The sequence below is a fragment of the Sturnira hondurensis genome, unplaced genomic scaffold (assembly GCF_014824575.4).
Source record: "Sturnira hondurensis isolate 20B ecotype Veracruz unplaced genomic scaffold, ASM1482457v3 Scaffold0007865, whole genome shotgun sequence".
NCBI classification, from domain to species: domain Eukaryota; kingdom Metazoa; phylum Chordata; class Mammalia; order Chiroptera; family Phyllostomidae; genus Sturnira; species Sturnira hondurensis.
The window spans coordinates 13,680,546-13,697,101 of NW_028080496.1; the positions used below are offsets into that span (position 1 = coordinate 13,680,546).

Consider the following 16,556-nt stretch of genomic DNA (forward strand, 5'->3'; position numbering starts at 1 on the left):
GTTTAACTTTTAAGATTCCCCCCAATGTTACTCACGGGGGGGAAAAATTGTCCGAGGAAAGCCAAAGACCAATAAATCACTGGCTGGTCTCTAGATCAAAATAAAGCCAGAGAGCAGAATTTGGGGGTGCAGGAAGGCATTGAAGTAGGGTCGGGATGGAGGAAGGGAAAGGAGTTTATGAAAATTGGTCCTGGCTTCTAGTGTGAGACTCTGTGGCCTACGTTTCACCTGACGGTGGACTTGGAGCTCTTACAGACTTCCATAACTTATAGGTTGTTATGGCCACCAAAGGCAAACCTAGCGATGGCCCGCCGCTCACCTGGAGAGCCCAGGCCACGCCCACCCTCAGGAAGGTGGTCCCTCTGTCTCCATGGAGACCAGGAGTCCCGGCTCTTAGAGAACCGAGTGGGTGAGACTCTGGTCTTTGGACGGAACCGAATGTGAGGCAGAACTGCCAGCGGGGCACTAATTCGGAAGTTCTTTTCGGAATCGTTTGCTTTTGTGTTTTCCTCTCCAAACGCTTAACTTCCCTGTGACATCTGTCTGCACAACGGTAGTCATTTCAGTGTATGGATGCCTGTGGTAGAAATATTGTTTACAAAAAATATATCATCTCTTTTTTTTGTTTCTTTAGAAAGAGCTCATCTAAATAGTAAGTTAAGTTTACGTCTATGAAACCGGTGCACCGTGTCATGTGTCAACGAGCTTTAAAAAGTCCAAATACAGATGAGGCTGCGGATCAGAAGGAAAGTGTGTGTGGCCGGGCTGCTGTCCTTTGCCTCAAGAGAACGGTCATGGGTCAGTGTGTGATGCGTGTGAGGACCGGTCCCTCTCCCGCAGCGTCCTAGCTGGACTGGGAAGGGTTGGATGTGCTTAGGACACAGGTCAGATGCACAAATGAAGGCATGAGGATGTTTCTTGGTTTCCGACATGGAACAGAAATGTTTTCACTTCCATCGGAATATTCTAGATGACAGAAAGGAGTCACAATCACAGAAAAATAGGACATCGCATGCTGCCGTGGGAGCGAGCATAAAAACCGAAATCTGGTAAATATACATACATATGCATATTATGCAAATATATTTCAGAGTAACATACAATGTTATTTATAAAGAGGGAGTGGTGACGGAAGGACGAGGGGGAACGTCATCCTTGATGGTTTTACCTCAGAGGAACAAATAACCTGAGACGTCTATGGTTCCCGTGAAATGTCAGGCCCAGAAATCCGTATAGGAGGCGTGGAGCACATTTTCATGGAGTCCCCACGGGACAGGCGGGCCGATCCACTCGGAGCGACACAAAGAGACACTGTACAGCAGAGTACTTACGAGGAGAAGCCGTCCGTTTGCTAGCGGATTTCCCCAGGTGGGTGTCCAGACGTCCGCGTGGGCGCTCCGTTTAAGACAGCAGGTGGGCCCACCGCCTCGCCCACACAACCAGCCCAGACACACGTCCAAGGAGAGAAACCCCGTCGCTGAGAAAGCCGAAAGCCTTCGCTTCGTGAACTGAAAGAGAGGGTGTGACGCGGGGGACTGGTTTGGAAGGATCAACAGTGCCGTGTGGGTTTCTGAAGACGAAAGAGCGTCTTTCTGAGTTTTACACTAGAACAGCTAACTCAGGACAAGAAAGGACAGAGTTTGGGATGACATCATGTTTCGCGCCCTCATTCTCAAGGCATAATAGTTACACAATGCTCGTCCGTTCCAATGAAAAAGAAAAAAAAAGAACCATGACTTCCTTTAATATGCATCCTGTGTTCAATTTGTCCAAGGCTGCAAAGTGTATGTATGTGTATTTGTTTACCTGCACACGGGCGCTTGCTTACACCTGTGTGTGAAAAACATAGACACATACATCCTCATATACACGTGTATTTTATATATATGCTGAGAAAGTTCACATATATATATACAATTGCGTATGTATGTATGTGCGTGTGTGTGTGTGTGTGTGTACAGGTATAAAAACTGGACAGGCAAAGTAATATTCCACTCGGTGTTAAATGAAGTCTTTGAAAAACCAAGTCCGGTCACTCAGTTAACATAGTACAGCCAGTAAACCAGGTTGAAAAGGGAGAAAGTGAAGGGGAACACGATCCTGGACCACCGGTCTATGGCGTTCACGTCGGTCAGGTCGGGGATCTTGATTTTGAGCTGCGAAGACCTCCTGCGCAGGTGCGTCTTCTTGTGCGGGAGCCCCCTGTCCCCGAAGTGCCGGTGCCCCTCCCGGGGCATGCTCTGTTTTCTGTACTGGATTCCTGAGTGGTCGAAGGATATTGCTGAATTCCGGGTCTCGCCCACGCCGCCCGCCACCTCGTTCATTTCGTTGTGGACCTCCAGGGACGTCAGCAGGATGTTCCCGTGCGCGTCCACCTGCGGGGAGAGAACGAGCCCCGTGAGCCCGCCCGCGGACGCGCCCAGCCGGCCTGCAGGCCCCGGACGCAGGGGTTGCGCCGTCGCGCCGCAGGGTCTGGGCCTGGCGCGCCTGTCCAACCCCGCACTGGGCTGCAGTGGGAAATGCCACTTGGGAGGTTCAGCTGCGGTTTAGAGAGTTTATTTCCCCGATGCAAACATTCTCATGTAGCAGATTAGACAATATAAAGGCGGGGGAGGCTTTTTTAAGTGGGAATTTCTCATTATGCATACGTGTCCTAAAGAGAAAATTAAGGGACAGATGCCTTTCATGAAATTAACTTGGGTGTTACAACCATTTTTCACAATTGTAGGATGAGGAGAAATGACTCTCCCAGTTTTTGTTTCTTGTTCTTGGAAGTCAGCTTGTCCCCTTGTCTTATGGTATACAAATACCCCGATTTCAGTGCAGAAACTAGTTAGGCCTCTGTGATGGCGGCGCACTCGGGTGGGTAGGTTCAGACTCCCTCCTGGCCCCCCGGCCTGCCCCGAACCACCTCCTGGTCTTGGCTATATTTAGGAGAGACTAAAGTCCCCTATTTGAGCCAAACTTGAAAACCAAAACATTTATTTCTATGCTAAATATAGCTGCAGACCTTTCATGACCATGCCAATAGTCTGTTTAGTTGTTGGTCACTGAACTTTCAACAGAGCGCCTGACGTTCCGAGTCCCTAGTGGGGTGTGTGTGTCAGCTCCTTTCCGAACAGTTTTTAAACAAAAAATTACTTATTTTAGAGAGGGGGAGGGGAGGGAGAAAGAGAGAGAAACACGGATATGAGAGAGAAATATCCATCGGTTGCTTCTCCTTCGCACCCCAACTGGGGGCTGAACCCCTTAACCCAGGCATGTGTCTTCACCAGGAATTGAACTGGTGACCTTTTGCTTTGCTGGATGATACCCGACTGGTTACACCATTAGGGCAGAAGATGCTTTTAAAAAAAAAGTAGCAATGTCAACTTTATTCTTTTCAATAAGTGATTTATTACAAACTTGGAAGAATGAAATGTTTCCTGAAGGTAGAAAAAAACAAAAATATTTAGCTAAAAAAAAAACAACGCACAAAAACTTCTCTACAAAATTAAAAAAAAACTTCTCTACACTCTAAGTAACGTTTTAGACACAACAAAATCATGGGATAAAAAGCCCGTGGTCCATTTGGGAAAACGGGATGCCTCATTGAAGACATGCACTTGGAGGAGCTGGATCCTTAATGTGGATCATTCACGCCGATGCTCCCGCACACCTGCCGCATGCCTCGCCCTGTGCTAGGTGAGGGGCCGCACAGGAGCAAGAGAAGGTCCTTGCCTTGGTGCTGTCTAGCAGGAGACAGATTCAAGCGAACAGCAAATGCATTTCTAAGAATCTGCATATTACATCCTGGCTCAGTTGGTTGGAGCATCGCCTCGAACACCAAAACGTTGTGGGTTGGCCCTGGCTGGTGTAGCTCAGTGGATTGAGCGCGGGCCTGTGAACCACATGATCAAGGTTCGATTCCCAGTCAGGGCACATGCCTGGGTTGCAGGCCAGTTCCCAGCAGGGCACTCACAAGGGGCAACCATACATTGATATTTCTCTCCTTCTCTCCTTCCCTTCCCCTCTAAAGATAAATAAATAAAATCTTTAAAAAAAACGTTGCGGGTTCGATTCCCATTTGGGATGAGTACTAGAGGCTACTCATCAATGTTTCTCTCCCTCACCTTCCTCTGTGTCTAAAATCAATAAACACATCCTTGGGTGAGGATTTTAAGGCCCCCTTTGAACACTTTTTTGAAAACATACCTACAATACCATCCTTCCTAGTTATCAAAAATGCCATGTGAAAAGCTTTTATCAAAATCTAGGTGATTATGATAAATAACTCTGTAGAACAAAAGCCTAAGTAAAGAGATGTCTTTCCCTGCTCTGGCTGGTGTGGCTCAGTGGATTGAGCATGGGCTGCAAACCAAAGTGTCTTGGGTTCAATCCCCAGTCAGGGCACATGCCTGGGTTGCGAGCCAAGTCGGGGCCCCAGTAGGGGGTGATCAAGAGACAACCACACATTGAGGTTTCCCTCCCTCTCTCCTTTCCTTCCCTCTCTCTAAAAATAAATAAATATTTTTTAAAGGAAATGTCTTTCTTTGAAGGATGAGAAGTGAGTATTTTGTGACATGTTTACTGAGATGATCTTCTATGGTTCTAAGGACTCAGTTTCCCCTGGCTAAAAAAAGAGGAATTTTTTCACTTCTAACAAGGAAAGCGAACATCACCCCATCACTGCAACTGCCCTGGTAGCAAATACCTCTTGTTCACACACACATGTCCCCGTGGACATTTATACGTCCGAGACAGGGGACGTGCACTGTGATAGCTGTAAAGCACCAGGTGCCATGCAGTCAAGGAGGCATGGTGGCCACCTGGAATGTGACCTCCCATCTCAGACGTAGGGCGCGTCCCATGGGAAAATGGGACAAACCCAACTGGTGAGCGTAGGAAGTAAGAGGCAAAATGGGAGCCAATAGTAGCCAAAAAAAAAAAAAAAAGTAAGCAGAGTGTCACAAAGCAGAGAATCCATCTTAGGTCTTGTAGAAGGGAGGATGTGGGCAAAGATTAAAGGGATTCTGAGAAGAGAGACTCCAAGGCAAAGAGATCGTAATGCCTATGGTGATTCCGGGGGGTGCCTGAGGAGAGGAAAGAAATCGTACGAGACGGAGTCGGGTGAACAATGAGTTGGCTTTCTGACAGGTAATGAATGTCACATTGCTACAAATCGATGCCCTGTCTTTCTATGCTTTGGGGAAGAGACTGACCCGGGTAGGGGCTCTAAGTCTGTGCCCTGAACTCTTGGGAAAGAAGCTTAGTCTCAGGGAGGAGATTCCCTACCTATTCCCTACCTATTCCCCAAACCGATTCCCTACCTATCCTTCAGTAACGTGCAAAGTAGAGTGTGCCTGAGGACCTTGGATATTTACGGGTACCTTTAAATTTTTGTTTTATTTATGACTTTAGAGAGAGAGAAAGAGAAAAGGAGAAAGAGAGAGAAAGAAAGAGAGATTGCTTTGTTCCATTGATGCATTTGTTGGTTGATTCCAGAACTTATACAATTTACATCACTCCTATCTCAGAGTGAATGAGTGCTTGTTAATGGAAAGGATAATACTGTGAGGAACAGGATGTATATCCAATTAGTAAGATCGTACTTACTATAAACCCATTTGGCCCTTTTTGACTTATAGTTTTCATTTAAACAAGAACCAATGTGTAGAGAATGTCCACCGAAATTATGAAAAGGTATTTTTTAATGAAAGAATTAAAGTGTTATTAAAATCTGTTAAGTCTTAGAAGTCAAATATTTTAAACAGATACTGTTGGCCTGTGAACAATGCATGGAGGAGGGGCGAAGAAGGGGTTCGGGGTATGGATTGCAGTTGAAAACACAAGTATAGTTTAGATTGGGGGATTCCCAATTATGGGTCAAAAATATGTATACCAATGTTTTCCTACCATTTAGAATTTAAATATTTAAAAAACATTATTTATTGATTTTCTTAGAAAAGGGGAGAGAGAAAGAGAGGAGTGAAGCATCAATTTGTTACGTTGTTCCACTCATTCATGCACTCAGTGGTTGATTCTTATATGTGCCCTGACCGGGGATTGAACCTGCAACCTTGGCGTATGAGGAAGATGCTCTAACCAGCTGAGCTACCCAGCCGGGGCTGGAATTTAAATATTGAAACCAATAGAAATGATTGTGGGTCTAATATGATACTGAAATGCATGGTATAGGATGGTAGATAACTTGCAATTTTAAAGCATTTCATGAATACTTCTTAGTTTGAAGAGTGTATCTCGAATCTACCATAATTAGAATCATTGATTTCAACATATGTTTTCTACCTGCTCCATAACCTTGATGGGTGCAAACATTTAAATTCAAAAGACATCCCATGCAAAATAGATCACAGTGGGATTTTTCTTTCTTCCTAAAAACACAGTGGCGATCTCATTCTCTCCTTACCTCCCAGCTTCTATGTAAGTAAAACACTGAAGTTTTAGAAGAAATAAGACAGTAGCTGTCATTTGGGGGGGAGGGGGTGGCATCTAGCTCTTTAGCAGGAGGGTTGATGTCCAGCTTGCAGGAATGAGGGCTTTCTGTCACTTGATGAAATTCAAATACCAGCCGTCACTTTGCAAAACATCATAAGGCCGGTGACTGTAACTGTGGCCCGACTAGCTCTTGGGCATAGAAACAACTCGGAACAAATAGAGGGCACGCTCCAATAAATGAAGGTCACCATGTACAAAGGCACCGCTGGTGGGAGGAGAAAGTAAGGGACTCTGTGACCACATCGAGCATTCCTGGATCAACCCCGAAGTCAGAACACTGTACAACCACTGGGTGTAAGGATCGACAAAATCAGAGTCCCCAAGGCGGTTGTTGGTGGCACAGATCTGCCCTTAGTGGCCTGCAGAGCCTCTGAGGGCTGACATCCCTCACGGTGACCCACGGTCTCAGGAAAGACAGTGACAGCTCAAGTCCCTGCTGTCATCTAAGTGTCCCCCAGGCCCCCCCCGCCTTAGGGCTCTCCTCTGTAACACAAGGGGACTCCCCAAGGCCACGTGGGCAAACAGCCCTCAGAGATCTCACCGAAAATGCCTGCGTGACGATAGTTATGAAGAGCCCGAGAAGATGTCAGCCAATCCACGGTTCGGTTTTGCGTAACGTTTGTAATTTATTTTCTCATTTTCCTGACATTCATCACATCATGTGATATGAACTGTTTGAAGGAGGCTCATTTCTAATTAAATGATCACAAAGTTCATAGGTCTAGGAGTCAGCCACAGTTTTGCATGCGGACTTTAAAGAGCATCACATGTGCACTGAAGTTTCTGGAATGTGTGCCTCTGAGGTGTGCCCGGAGTTTTGCACTAAGAGCAACTTGACCCACAGGCTCAAGAGAAAATTGTGCCGCTTAAAGAACCTGAATCAGGGGCCTTGCCCTTCATGGGAGGTGATCAGAGAGAACCATGGCTAGGGCAGAGCCAACTTCTATTTACTCAAGTCTCTTACCATCCTGCAATGAGCCTTGGAAACCCCCAAGGCGCGTGACATCATCTTAGCTCAAGGTGCATGAGGTCATCTCAGCTCCTGATGTCTTATAAACTCAGATCATCATTTCTATCCCTGAACGTCTCCTGCATGTGGGGTCTGACTCTCTCATGTATGTGGGTTCCCATACATACATACACGTTAAATTTGGTTATTTTTTCTTGCAAAAAATAAAAGAAAAACCAACTAGTAAATATGCATTTTTAAAAAACAAATAACCAATCAATAGGTCTGGCTGGTGTGGCTCAGTGGATTGAGTGACAACCTGTGAACCAAAGGGTTGCCGGTTCGATTCCCAGTCAGGGCACATGCCTGGGTTGTAGGCCAAGTCCCCAGTAGGGGGTGCACGAGAGGCAACCACACATTGATGTTTCTCTTTTTCCTTTCCCCTCTGTCTAAAATAAAGAAACCAAATCTTTAAAAAGTAAATAAAAAAACATGCATTTTCATGTTGACTTCAAACCTTCACAGCTGATCTACAATTACACGTAGAAAATATGAGCATGTAAAGGCTTTAATATAACTGCTCAGAAAACAGAAACACATTTTTCAGAAAAACAAACAACAAAAATGGATCACACATGAACTAAAACTTTTTGCTGGATCTGATTGATACTATATTCTTTCTACATTACATTAATTTTCTCTGTGGATATGAGAGATTTGGGGTTTTTGTTCAAAATTGTACGCTTCATGCTCCAAAAGGTATTTCTTTTGCACAATTTGACTGTTCTAAATGGTGTCATTTAGAAGAAAGGGAACAAATTTGTAATTTAAGTTACGAGAACATTCAGAAAAATAGCATTGTGTGTCTGTGTGGCAGAAACAATAATAGTGTGATGAAGCCTAGTGTCTCTCTTTTTTAAAAAAGAGGAAGGGGGAGACAGAAACATCAATACGAGAGAGAAGCATCCATTGGTTGCCTCCCCTGTACCTGGACCGAGGATCAAACCCCAACCTACGTATGTACCCTGACCGGGAACTGAACACACAACCCTTTGGTTATGGGATGACACTCAACCAACTGAGCCACACTGGCCAGGCCTGGGAATATATTTTTGAGGACTTGCTGGGATGTAAGGCATGGAAAGACCAAGACAAAAATAATGTAGCCATGATAATGTGCTTTCACTAAAATATTGTATGTAGTTGCAACAACATATTGTTTTTTTAAAAAATAAACCAAAATGGCATCTAATGGCAAAGTTGCTCTGTAATTGGAAGGATAAAAGAGCGTGCTGAGCTGGATGGAGGGGGTGGGGCCACATAACGCCCCCTTTGGAGGGTGTGTGTGGCCCAGGGACATCTGAAAGCAGAGCACTGTCCTTGGCCACTGCTGTTTGAGTGGCCTTGACCCTGCCTGACTCCCAGAAGGTCCCAGGACCAGGGCCAGTCTGTGACAGCCCCAGGGCGGGGTGCTGCACCAGCCTTGCACTAAGGAACTGCGACCAGGAGACTTTGCTGGCTGGGGCTGGGGACCAAAGAGGGGTCTGCCCACAGTGTCCACAGAAAAGCGCTATGCTGGGTCTCATCGGGTTTGTCATGGTGCCGCCTCAGAGTGTCATTCATGCCAGTATCTACATGTCTTATTCTTTCCCCAGGAAACTGGGAAGCTTTGGCCTCTCTGATTCTGCAATGATTTTGGCTGTAGATAAAATTCAGTGACTTGCCCTGGCCAGGTGGCTCAGTTGGTTGGAGCATCATCCCATACACCATTAGGTTGTGGGTTCAATTCCTGGTCAGGGCACATACCTAGGCTGTGGATTTGACCCCTGGTTGGGGAGCATATAGGAAGCAACTGATTGGTGTTTCCCTTTCACATCAATGTTTCTCTCTCTCTCTCTCTCTCTCTCAAATCAATAAACATATCCTTGGGTGAAGATTTAACAAATTATTCTTAAAAATCCAGCTACTTGTGGAAGGCAACCTTTCAGGTTATGATTGACATGTCCACACAACACCTACTTGAGGGTCACGTGAGTAATCTCAGCAATGGATGAGCCCTGGGGTCAGGGTGGATGGAATGGGCAGGTGGTCAAGATGGTGGGGGGCCTACCCGGTTGCCTTCGTTCTTTGAACGGTCGTTCTTGGCCTTGGCTGTCTTCTCTGCGAGCTTCTTCTGCCTCTGGGGACCTCTTCCGAAGAAAATGTAGTTGACAAAGGCGTACTCCAGCAGGGCCAGGAACACGAAGACAAAACAGCCCATGAGGTACATGTCGATGGCTTTGACGTAGGGGATTTTGGGCAACGTCTCGCGAAGATGCGTGTTGATGGTAGTCATGGTGAGAACCGTGGTGATCCCTGTAAAGAAAACACAGGGGTGAGCCACCGAAGCTTCTCCCCTCCAGTCCTCGCTGTTCACTTTCCCTTTGGATTTTCTCCAACAGTGCGAGGTAGTTAGAAATAATGAGTTCACCATGGCTGGCGTGGCTCACTGGATTGAGTGCCGACCTGTGAATCAAAGGGTCACCAGTTTGATCCCCAGTCAGGGCACATGTATGAGTTGCAGGCCAGGTCCCCAGTAGGGGGCGCGTGAGAGGCAACCACATATTGTTATTTCTCCCTTCCGCTCTCTCGAAAAACTAATAAATAAAATCTTTAAAAGAAATAAATAATGGGTTGGTTATTACTGGGTGATTGAAATGCAACACAGAATAGGGTGTGTCTCTGGGCAGCAGGCCAAGCCTCCAGCCACACATCTGGATGCTGGTATTTGCCCTCCCTGCTGGGTACCACGTCGCCTCAGGGGGTCCACGGACAGAACGGATCTGAGACTGAGGGAGAGGGGCGTTGGGAGGCAGAAGAGAAGGTGCTCTTGGTGGAAGTTGGAAGAACTGAAAACATACCCAGAGTTTCATGTAAAACGCTGAGTGTCCAGGTGAAAATCTTCCGGGAAGAAGAGTGAATCTAGGAAGAATCTGAGGACCTAAGAAGGCATCTAGGGCTGGGGAGGTAAGGCCGTTAGCGAGGCTCAGTGAGAAAGAAAACAATTCTTTTTTTGTTTGTTTGTTTTTAGAGAGAAGGGAAGGAGGAGAGGGAGAGAAACATCAATGTGTGGTTGTCTCTCCCGTACCCGCTATGGGAGACCTGGCCCTACAACCCAGCCATGTGCCCTGACTGGGTTCACAGCCTGCGCTCAATCCATTGAGCTACACCAGTCAGGGCAATGTGCCCTGACTGGGAATCAAACTAGCTCAGCCTGACTGCTGAGGGCATGCACGGAGATCTATGACGTCAGAATAGGTTAAGATTCTCCTTAAACAAAACATCACAGGCCTCTGGGGACTTCTGAAATCTGAAAATGGCAATGGACTCACAAGAGCTCACAAATAAATGAGGAAACGCTGGGCAGGCCCTACGAAATTAGGTGTTCTTGCCATTATCCAAACATGTTTTGTGTTGCTGCTACTATTTCTTTTCACTTCCAGATGGATTTGGAAGGTTGGAATGCTTTGCCTGAGGGGCCACTTGGTGCTCCAGGTGACTATTTTGAATGGACATGCATGACACAGGCCTTCGTCGATGTCCCCACCAGGTAAGGGGCAGGAAGAATCTGGGGACAGAGATAGGCAGATGTCACAGGCACTCGGCCTGGTAAATGTGGCCCTCAAACAGGTGAGGACACAGGCCTGGGCCAGTTGGCACGTGATCCAGGAGCCCTGAGCAGGGGGATGCTGTGGTGGGCGCTCCAGCCATTCCAGTTTGGGCTTACAGGGCCTCCTAGCTTAGGAGGCTGATGCATTTACTAATTCCTTCTACCACATTCCGTTCCCTCCTATCTGGATGCTGTGGGGGGCGGTGGATGATACTGGGTCACAGCCTGGATCACGAGGAGCATGGGAGCACAGGGCCAGACCCAGAGCCCAGCTCTGCCACCTCCCAGGGGTGTGACCTCTGAGACCGGATGGGTCCAGAGCCATCATTGTAGGAGTGTCCAACCCATAGGCCCGCGGGCCACATGCGGCCCAGGATGGCTATGAATGAGGCCCAACACAAAACCATAAACACACTTAAAACCTTTTTCACTCCTCAGTTTTTGTTAGTGTTTGTGTATTTCATGTGGGGCCCAAGACAACGCTGCTTCTTCCATTGTGGCCCAGAGACGCCAAAAGGTTGGACGCCCCCGTAGGGCTGCTGTGCGGGTACAGGAAAAGCCCGAGAAGCAGCGCGATATGTGGATAGGTTCGCATTGTCAACCACATTTAGCACCATCATCACAGAAAGACAAATGCTTTCACCGCCTCTGGTTTCTGAGGAGCCTCACCACGGGCGGACCAGTCCTACGTGGCTGGGCGGAACCTCCTGGGCGTTCTGGACAAAGCTGTGAAGTCTTTTGACGGACTCCTAGCCTCAAATCATTTCTCACTGAGATTATGCTCATGAAACATTGTATTTGAAAAACTGCAGTGATAAAGATGACTGATACACAAATATGAGTATAATTTACATCGTTGAATCAGAAGCTATCTTGGTTCTCTTCTTCGTGATCAAATCCCGTGGCCTCAATTGTGTTAGCGTCCATTCCACTTTTAGCAGGATGGATGCTATTCTTCATGGGAGAGGGGATGCCAGGGTTTTGAGAAAAAACACCTGATTAGAGCCGCCTACTATGTAGTCGGGTGGCTTCTGACTCTGACAGGTCAGTGCATCTGGGGCCACACCCCAGACAGCAGAAGCATAAAATTCTGAGGCGCACAGACGGTGGTGCAGGTCAGCTGGGCGAGAGCCAATGTTCCCTTCACAGCAGAAAGATAAGCCCAGGCAACCTCAGCTCTGGCGGTGCCGGAGACAGAGGGACAGCGCCATCGGGGGGCTTCTGCTGAGCACCTGTACATGTAGACCTGAACAATTAAGACCTTGTTTAACAAAATGCTGCAGGGCCCTGGCCAGGTCACTCAGTTGGTTAGAGCATCCTCCTGATACACCAAGGTTGTGGGTTCGATTCCCAGTCAAGGCACATATAAGAAACAACCAATGAATGTGTTAATAAGTAAAACAACAAATTGATGTCTTTCTCTTCCCCCCTCTTTTTTTTTCTCTCTCTCTCTCAAAATCAATAAATAAGAAATTTAAAAACAAGATGCATTGATCATTTCAAAGGCTGTGAGTGTGGTGGGAGGAATTTTTCCGAATGAAGGCCTCCAAAGCACGACCACATCCTCTTAAAAAGGTACGGAGCATGCCCTGGCTGGTGCGGCTCGGCTGGAGCATCAGAGTGTCATCCTGTGGACTGAAAGGTCACAGGTTCTATCCCCGATCAGGACACATGCCTGGACTGCAGGTTTTGTCTCCAACTGGGGTACATACCAGAGCAGCTGATCGATGTTTCTCTTTCATCTCTCTCCCCCCACCCCTCTCTTCTCCCTTCCTCTAAAATCAGTAAACATGTATTCAGGTGAGGCTTAAAGAAAAAGTGACAGAGTGGAATACTACTTGGCCATAAGAGAGAAATCTTACGCTCTGCGATAGCACGGATGAACCTGGAGATTTTTATGCTGAGTGAAATGAGCCAGTCAGAGAAAGACAAACACCATAGGATTTCACTCACATGTAGAATCTAATGAACAAACTGAACTAGCAAACTAAATAGAGACAGAGTCACGGATACAGAGGACAGACTGACAGCTGTCAGAAGGGAGGAGGGCTGGGGGCTGGGTGAAAAAGGGGACGGGGTTGAGCAAAAAAATAAAAACAAATAAAATTCATAGACCAACAATAGGATAGTGATGACCAGAGAGAAAGGAGGGTGGGGACAGGGAGAAGAGGGTGAAGGGGGGACATGGTGACGCAGGGACACTGGGCTTGGGGGGGGGGACACAGAGAACAGAGCGATGACACTCCTATGGGTGATAGGACGGCACACCTGAAACCTATATAATTTTATTAACCAGCGTCACCTGGTGAATGCAATTAAAAAAGATATCTGCTTTCATGTACCGTAACGAGGTTGGGTTTACTGCAATCCACTTCAGAGAGACTGTCTCTTTAGTGATTGTAGACGATAATGTCTGATCATTAAGGAGCTATAGAATTTTTATATGGAGAAAATTTAGAAATGTGCATTTTCAGAGTGCCTCACTCCTACAGATGCAGATAATTATGGGTCTCTGGCGCTCACATTTCTAATTATCTCAACAATAACAAAAAAACTTGGGGCAAAATCACTGTGAAGCTCACGAAGATTCAGCTTCAGGTCACAGTCCTCGCCCAGGCTGGGGGCGGGGGCTGTCCTGTACGTCTGTATTTCTACATTTTTTATTCCTTTTTTCAAAGAGCCCCCTGAAATTGTCTAAGTGAGTAGCTCTGCAAAATCTGTCTCTGCCCCTACAAATTCATTTCAGCTCTGACTCTTCCAGGTGAGAAGAACAGAAGACAATTTGACAAAGATTAATATAGTCCCACACACATTAGAAACGCAGGGTCCCGCAGAAGTAAGGCCTGGGGCATGTTTAGTGGGGAATGTGAACGTCTGGCGTGGGATGGACAGCAATTTGAATGTGTCACCTAAAGTGTCCCATGGTGGGCTTGAGAGTGATCTTGTTATGTGACAGGAGGATGACATGCTTATGATTGTGTAATAGAAGATTTTGTAATAAAAGGGGGGCATTATTTGTGCCAGACCCTGTATATAACAATTAGTACATTATGCTCAGCTCTTGGATACTTTCTTCTCCCAGTGTTTTTTTTTAAATTAAATTTATTGGGGTGACCTTGTTTAATAAGATTATACAGGTTTCGAGGGTACATTTCTACAATACAGCATCTGTATATGGCACTGTGTGCCCACCACCCAAAGTCAAATCACCTTCTCTCACCAGACATTTCACCTCTTCACCCTTTGCCACCCCCTTCCCTCCGGTCACCACCACACTGTTGTCTGTGTTTATGAGTTTTTGTTGGTTTGTTTGTTTTGTTTGTTCATTTGTTGCTTTCAGTGTTATATCCCACATCTGAGTGAAATCGTATGGTTCTTAACTTTTTCTGACTGACTCCTTTCGCTTAATGTGATATCCTTAAGGTCCATCTGTGTCGTTACAAATGGCAGAATGTCATCTCTTCTTATGACTGAGTGCTGTTCCATCGTCTATGTGCCACATCTGCTTTATCCGGTCACCTAACAAAGGAATTTTCAAATTCAACTAACCTCTTTAGAAACAGCTACCTGAGGGAGTCTTAGGCCATCATCATGTGTATTTCATGAGAAAAATATCTTTTTATTCTATTATTTTATTTTATTTTATTTTTTTAAAGGAATTTACTTCCTTCTTTTAAAAAAATATTTTATTTATTTATCTTTTTAGAGGGAAAGGGAAGGAGAGAGGAAAGAAACATCAATGTATGGTTGCTTCTTGTGCACACCCTGCAGGGAACTGGCCCCTGCCGGAAACTGGCCTGCAACCCAAGCATGTGCCCTGACTGGGAATCGAACCGCAATTGTCTGGTGAAAAATATCTTTTTAAATAAAATTTTTAATTAATTTGAGAGAGAGAGAACATCTGTTTCCTGTTCCACTTACTAATGCACTCATTGGTTGTTTCTTGTATGCGCCCTGGCTGGGGATTGAACTCGCAACCTTGGTATCGGGACAATACCCGGCCAGGGCAAACACCTATTTTTGAATCTGACTGTGCAAATGCACATACCTGTGCATCTAAAGTGGCACACTCACTTGCACACATGCACACACAGTCTCCTGGAAAAAAAGTTTAACCAACTCAAATCCTGGGGAAAGATGATGAACAGCAAATGGTTAAGAAAGAGGGGAAACTGGGATCCTGAATTCTCATACTTCTCTGTGAGCTGACTTACCAGCAAATGTATTCGTTGGTTTCAACCAATTTTAAAAAGTAGTATGAATAATTCTACTTTCAGGAATTAAATTTGCCACCCCCTCAAAAGAAGTGAGGGACTATAATCCTTGCTCTTCAGCTCTGAACTTACCTAAAATGTATTTGAATGTTTATTTTGCCCATACATTTTCATAATAATTAGCTGAGTTGGGAATAATCCTTCTGAAAATATAAACCTTCCCTCAATCATCAATATGTATGAGGAATAACATGGGAACTTATTTTATATCACCTGATAGATGTCTAATAATCAATCAGTCACCAGAAAAGACCACCAGAGCTCTCAAGAATCCCCTAGGATCTAATCACATATGTTAATGCTCATTAAATGGTGTAATTCCAATTATACGCTATAATATTTGACTAGTTTTCTGACTTATAAAAGAAGAAGAATGCCCAATTAACTGTGTCTCCTTTCTGGGCCACAGAATAACCCTGAACAGGAAATGCTAATCCTTGCTTTAAACTTGGTGTCAGAAATAGTTTTATTATGCAAATATTCAGCAAGCATATTTTCCCTGGTGTGGGCATGCAAATTCACATTGGAGGACGATAATTAAATTAACATCACATCAAAGCAATCGTGTGTGAAATGAGTGCTTCGGGATGGAAAGTGGCACTGCAGGTTGGCCTGCTGTCACGATGGACAGTCGTTGAACTGTGGCCTTTGAACTCCCTGATGCCCTAATGAAACGGTACCTTCCCAGTTTGGGTATCCCTTTCAAACAGCACGTACCAAGGGCAACTCTAGCTGCAGATGCATCATAATTGATCCAGAAGGACACCCACGAGAGGATGGTGATGAGTATCGAGGGCATGTATGTCTGCAGAATGAAGTATCCGATGTTTCTCTTCAACCGAAAGCTCAGTGAGAGCCGAGGGTAGGCACCTGCGGAAACAGACAGAGGTTACTGCCCAGGATGCATGGCAGACACGCGCTTGCCTTGACTTCCGTGGGTTAATGGCACGCATTTGAGAAGCCCGTGAACTGAGGCATAGTCTCCAGCCGTACCATTTACTCTGCCTGCCTGTCAGTGTTGGGGGCAGAGCTGGGTGGGGAACATTGTCCAGTCTACTTATAAGGTAATGATGATAATAGTCTACTAAGGCAGGACCCTTGGCTGAGGATTACCCCTGGCAAACTTTGGAAAGGTTATTAGATTTGAACACACATCAGGGCAAGTATTTATTTTTCAGTGAAGCAC

General features: G+C 45.8%; 1 protein-coding gene across 3 annotated transcripts in view; it reads right to left on the reverse strand.

Annotated features, from left to right (window-relative positions):
• Nucleotides 1-1,919: 1,919 nt before the first annotated feature.
• The window catches only part of GABRB3 (gamma-aminobutyric acid type A receptor subunit beta3), a 240,130-nt gene continuing 225,493 nt past the window's right edge, over nucleotides 1,920-16,556 (reverse strand). For all 3 annotated transcript variants that reach the window (XM_037053806.1, XM_037053809.1, XM_037053807.1), the window contains 3 exons: nucleotides 16,088-16,240; nucleotides 9,558-9,802; nucleotides 1,920-2,375 (listed from right to left, as the gene is read on the reverse strand). In XM_037053806.1, the coding sequence (XP_036909701.1) occupies nucleotides 2,037-2,375; nucleotides 9,558-9,802; nucleotides 16,088-16,240 (737 nt within the window). In that variant the 3' untranslated portion in view covers nucleotides 1,920-2,036. The remainder of the gene's footprint in view (nucleotides 2,376-9,557; nucleotides 9,803-16,087; nucleotides 16,241-16,556) is intronic.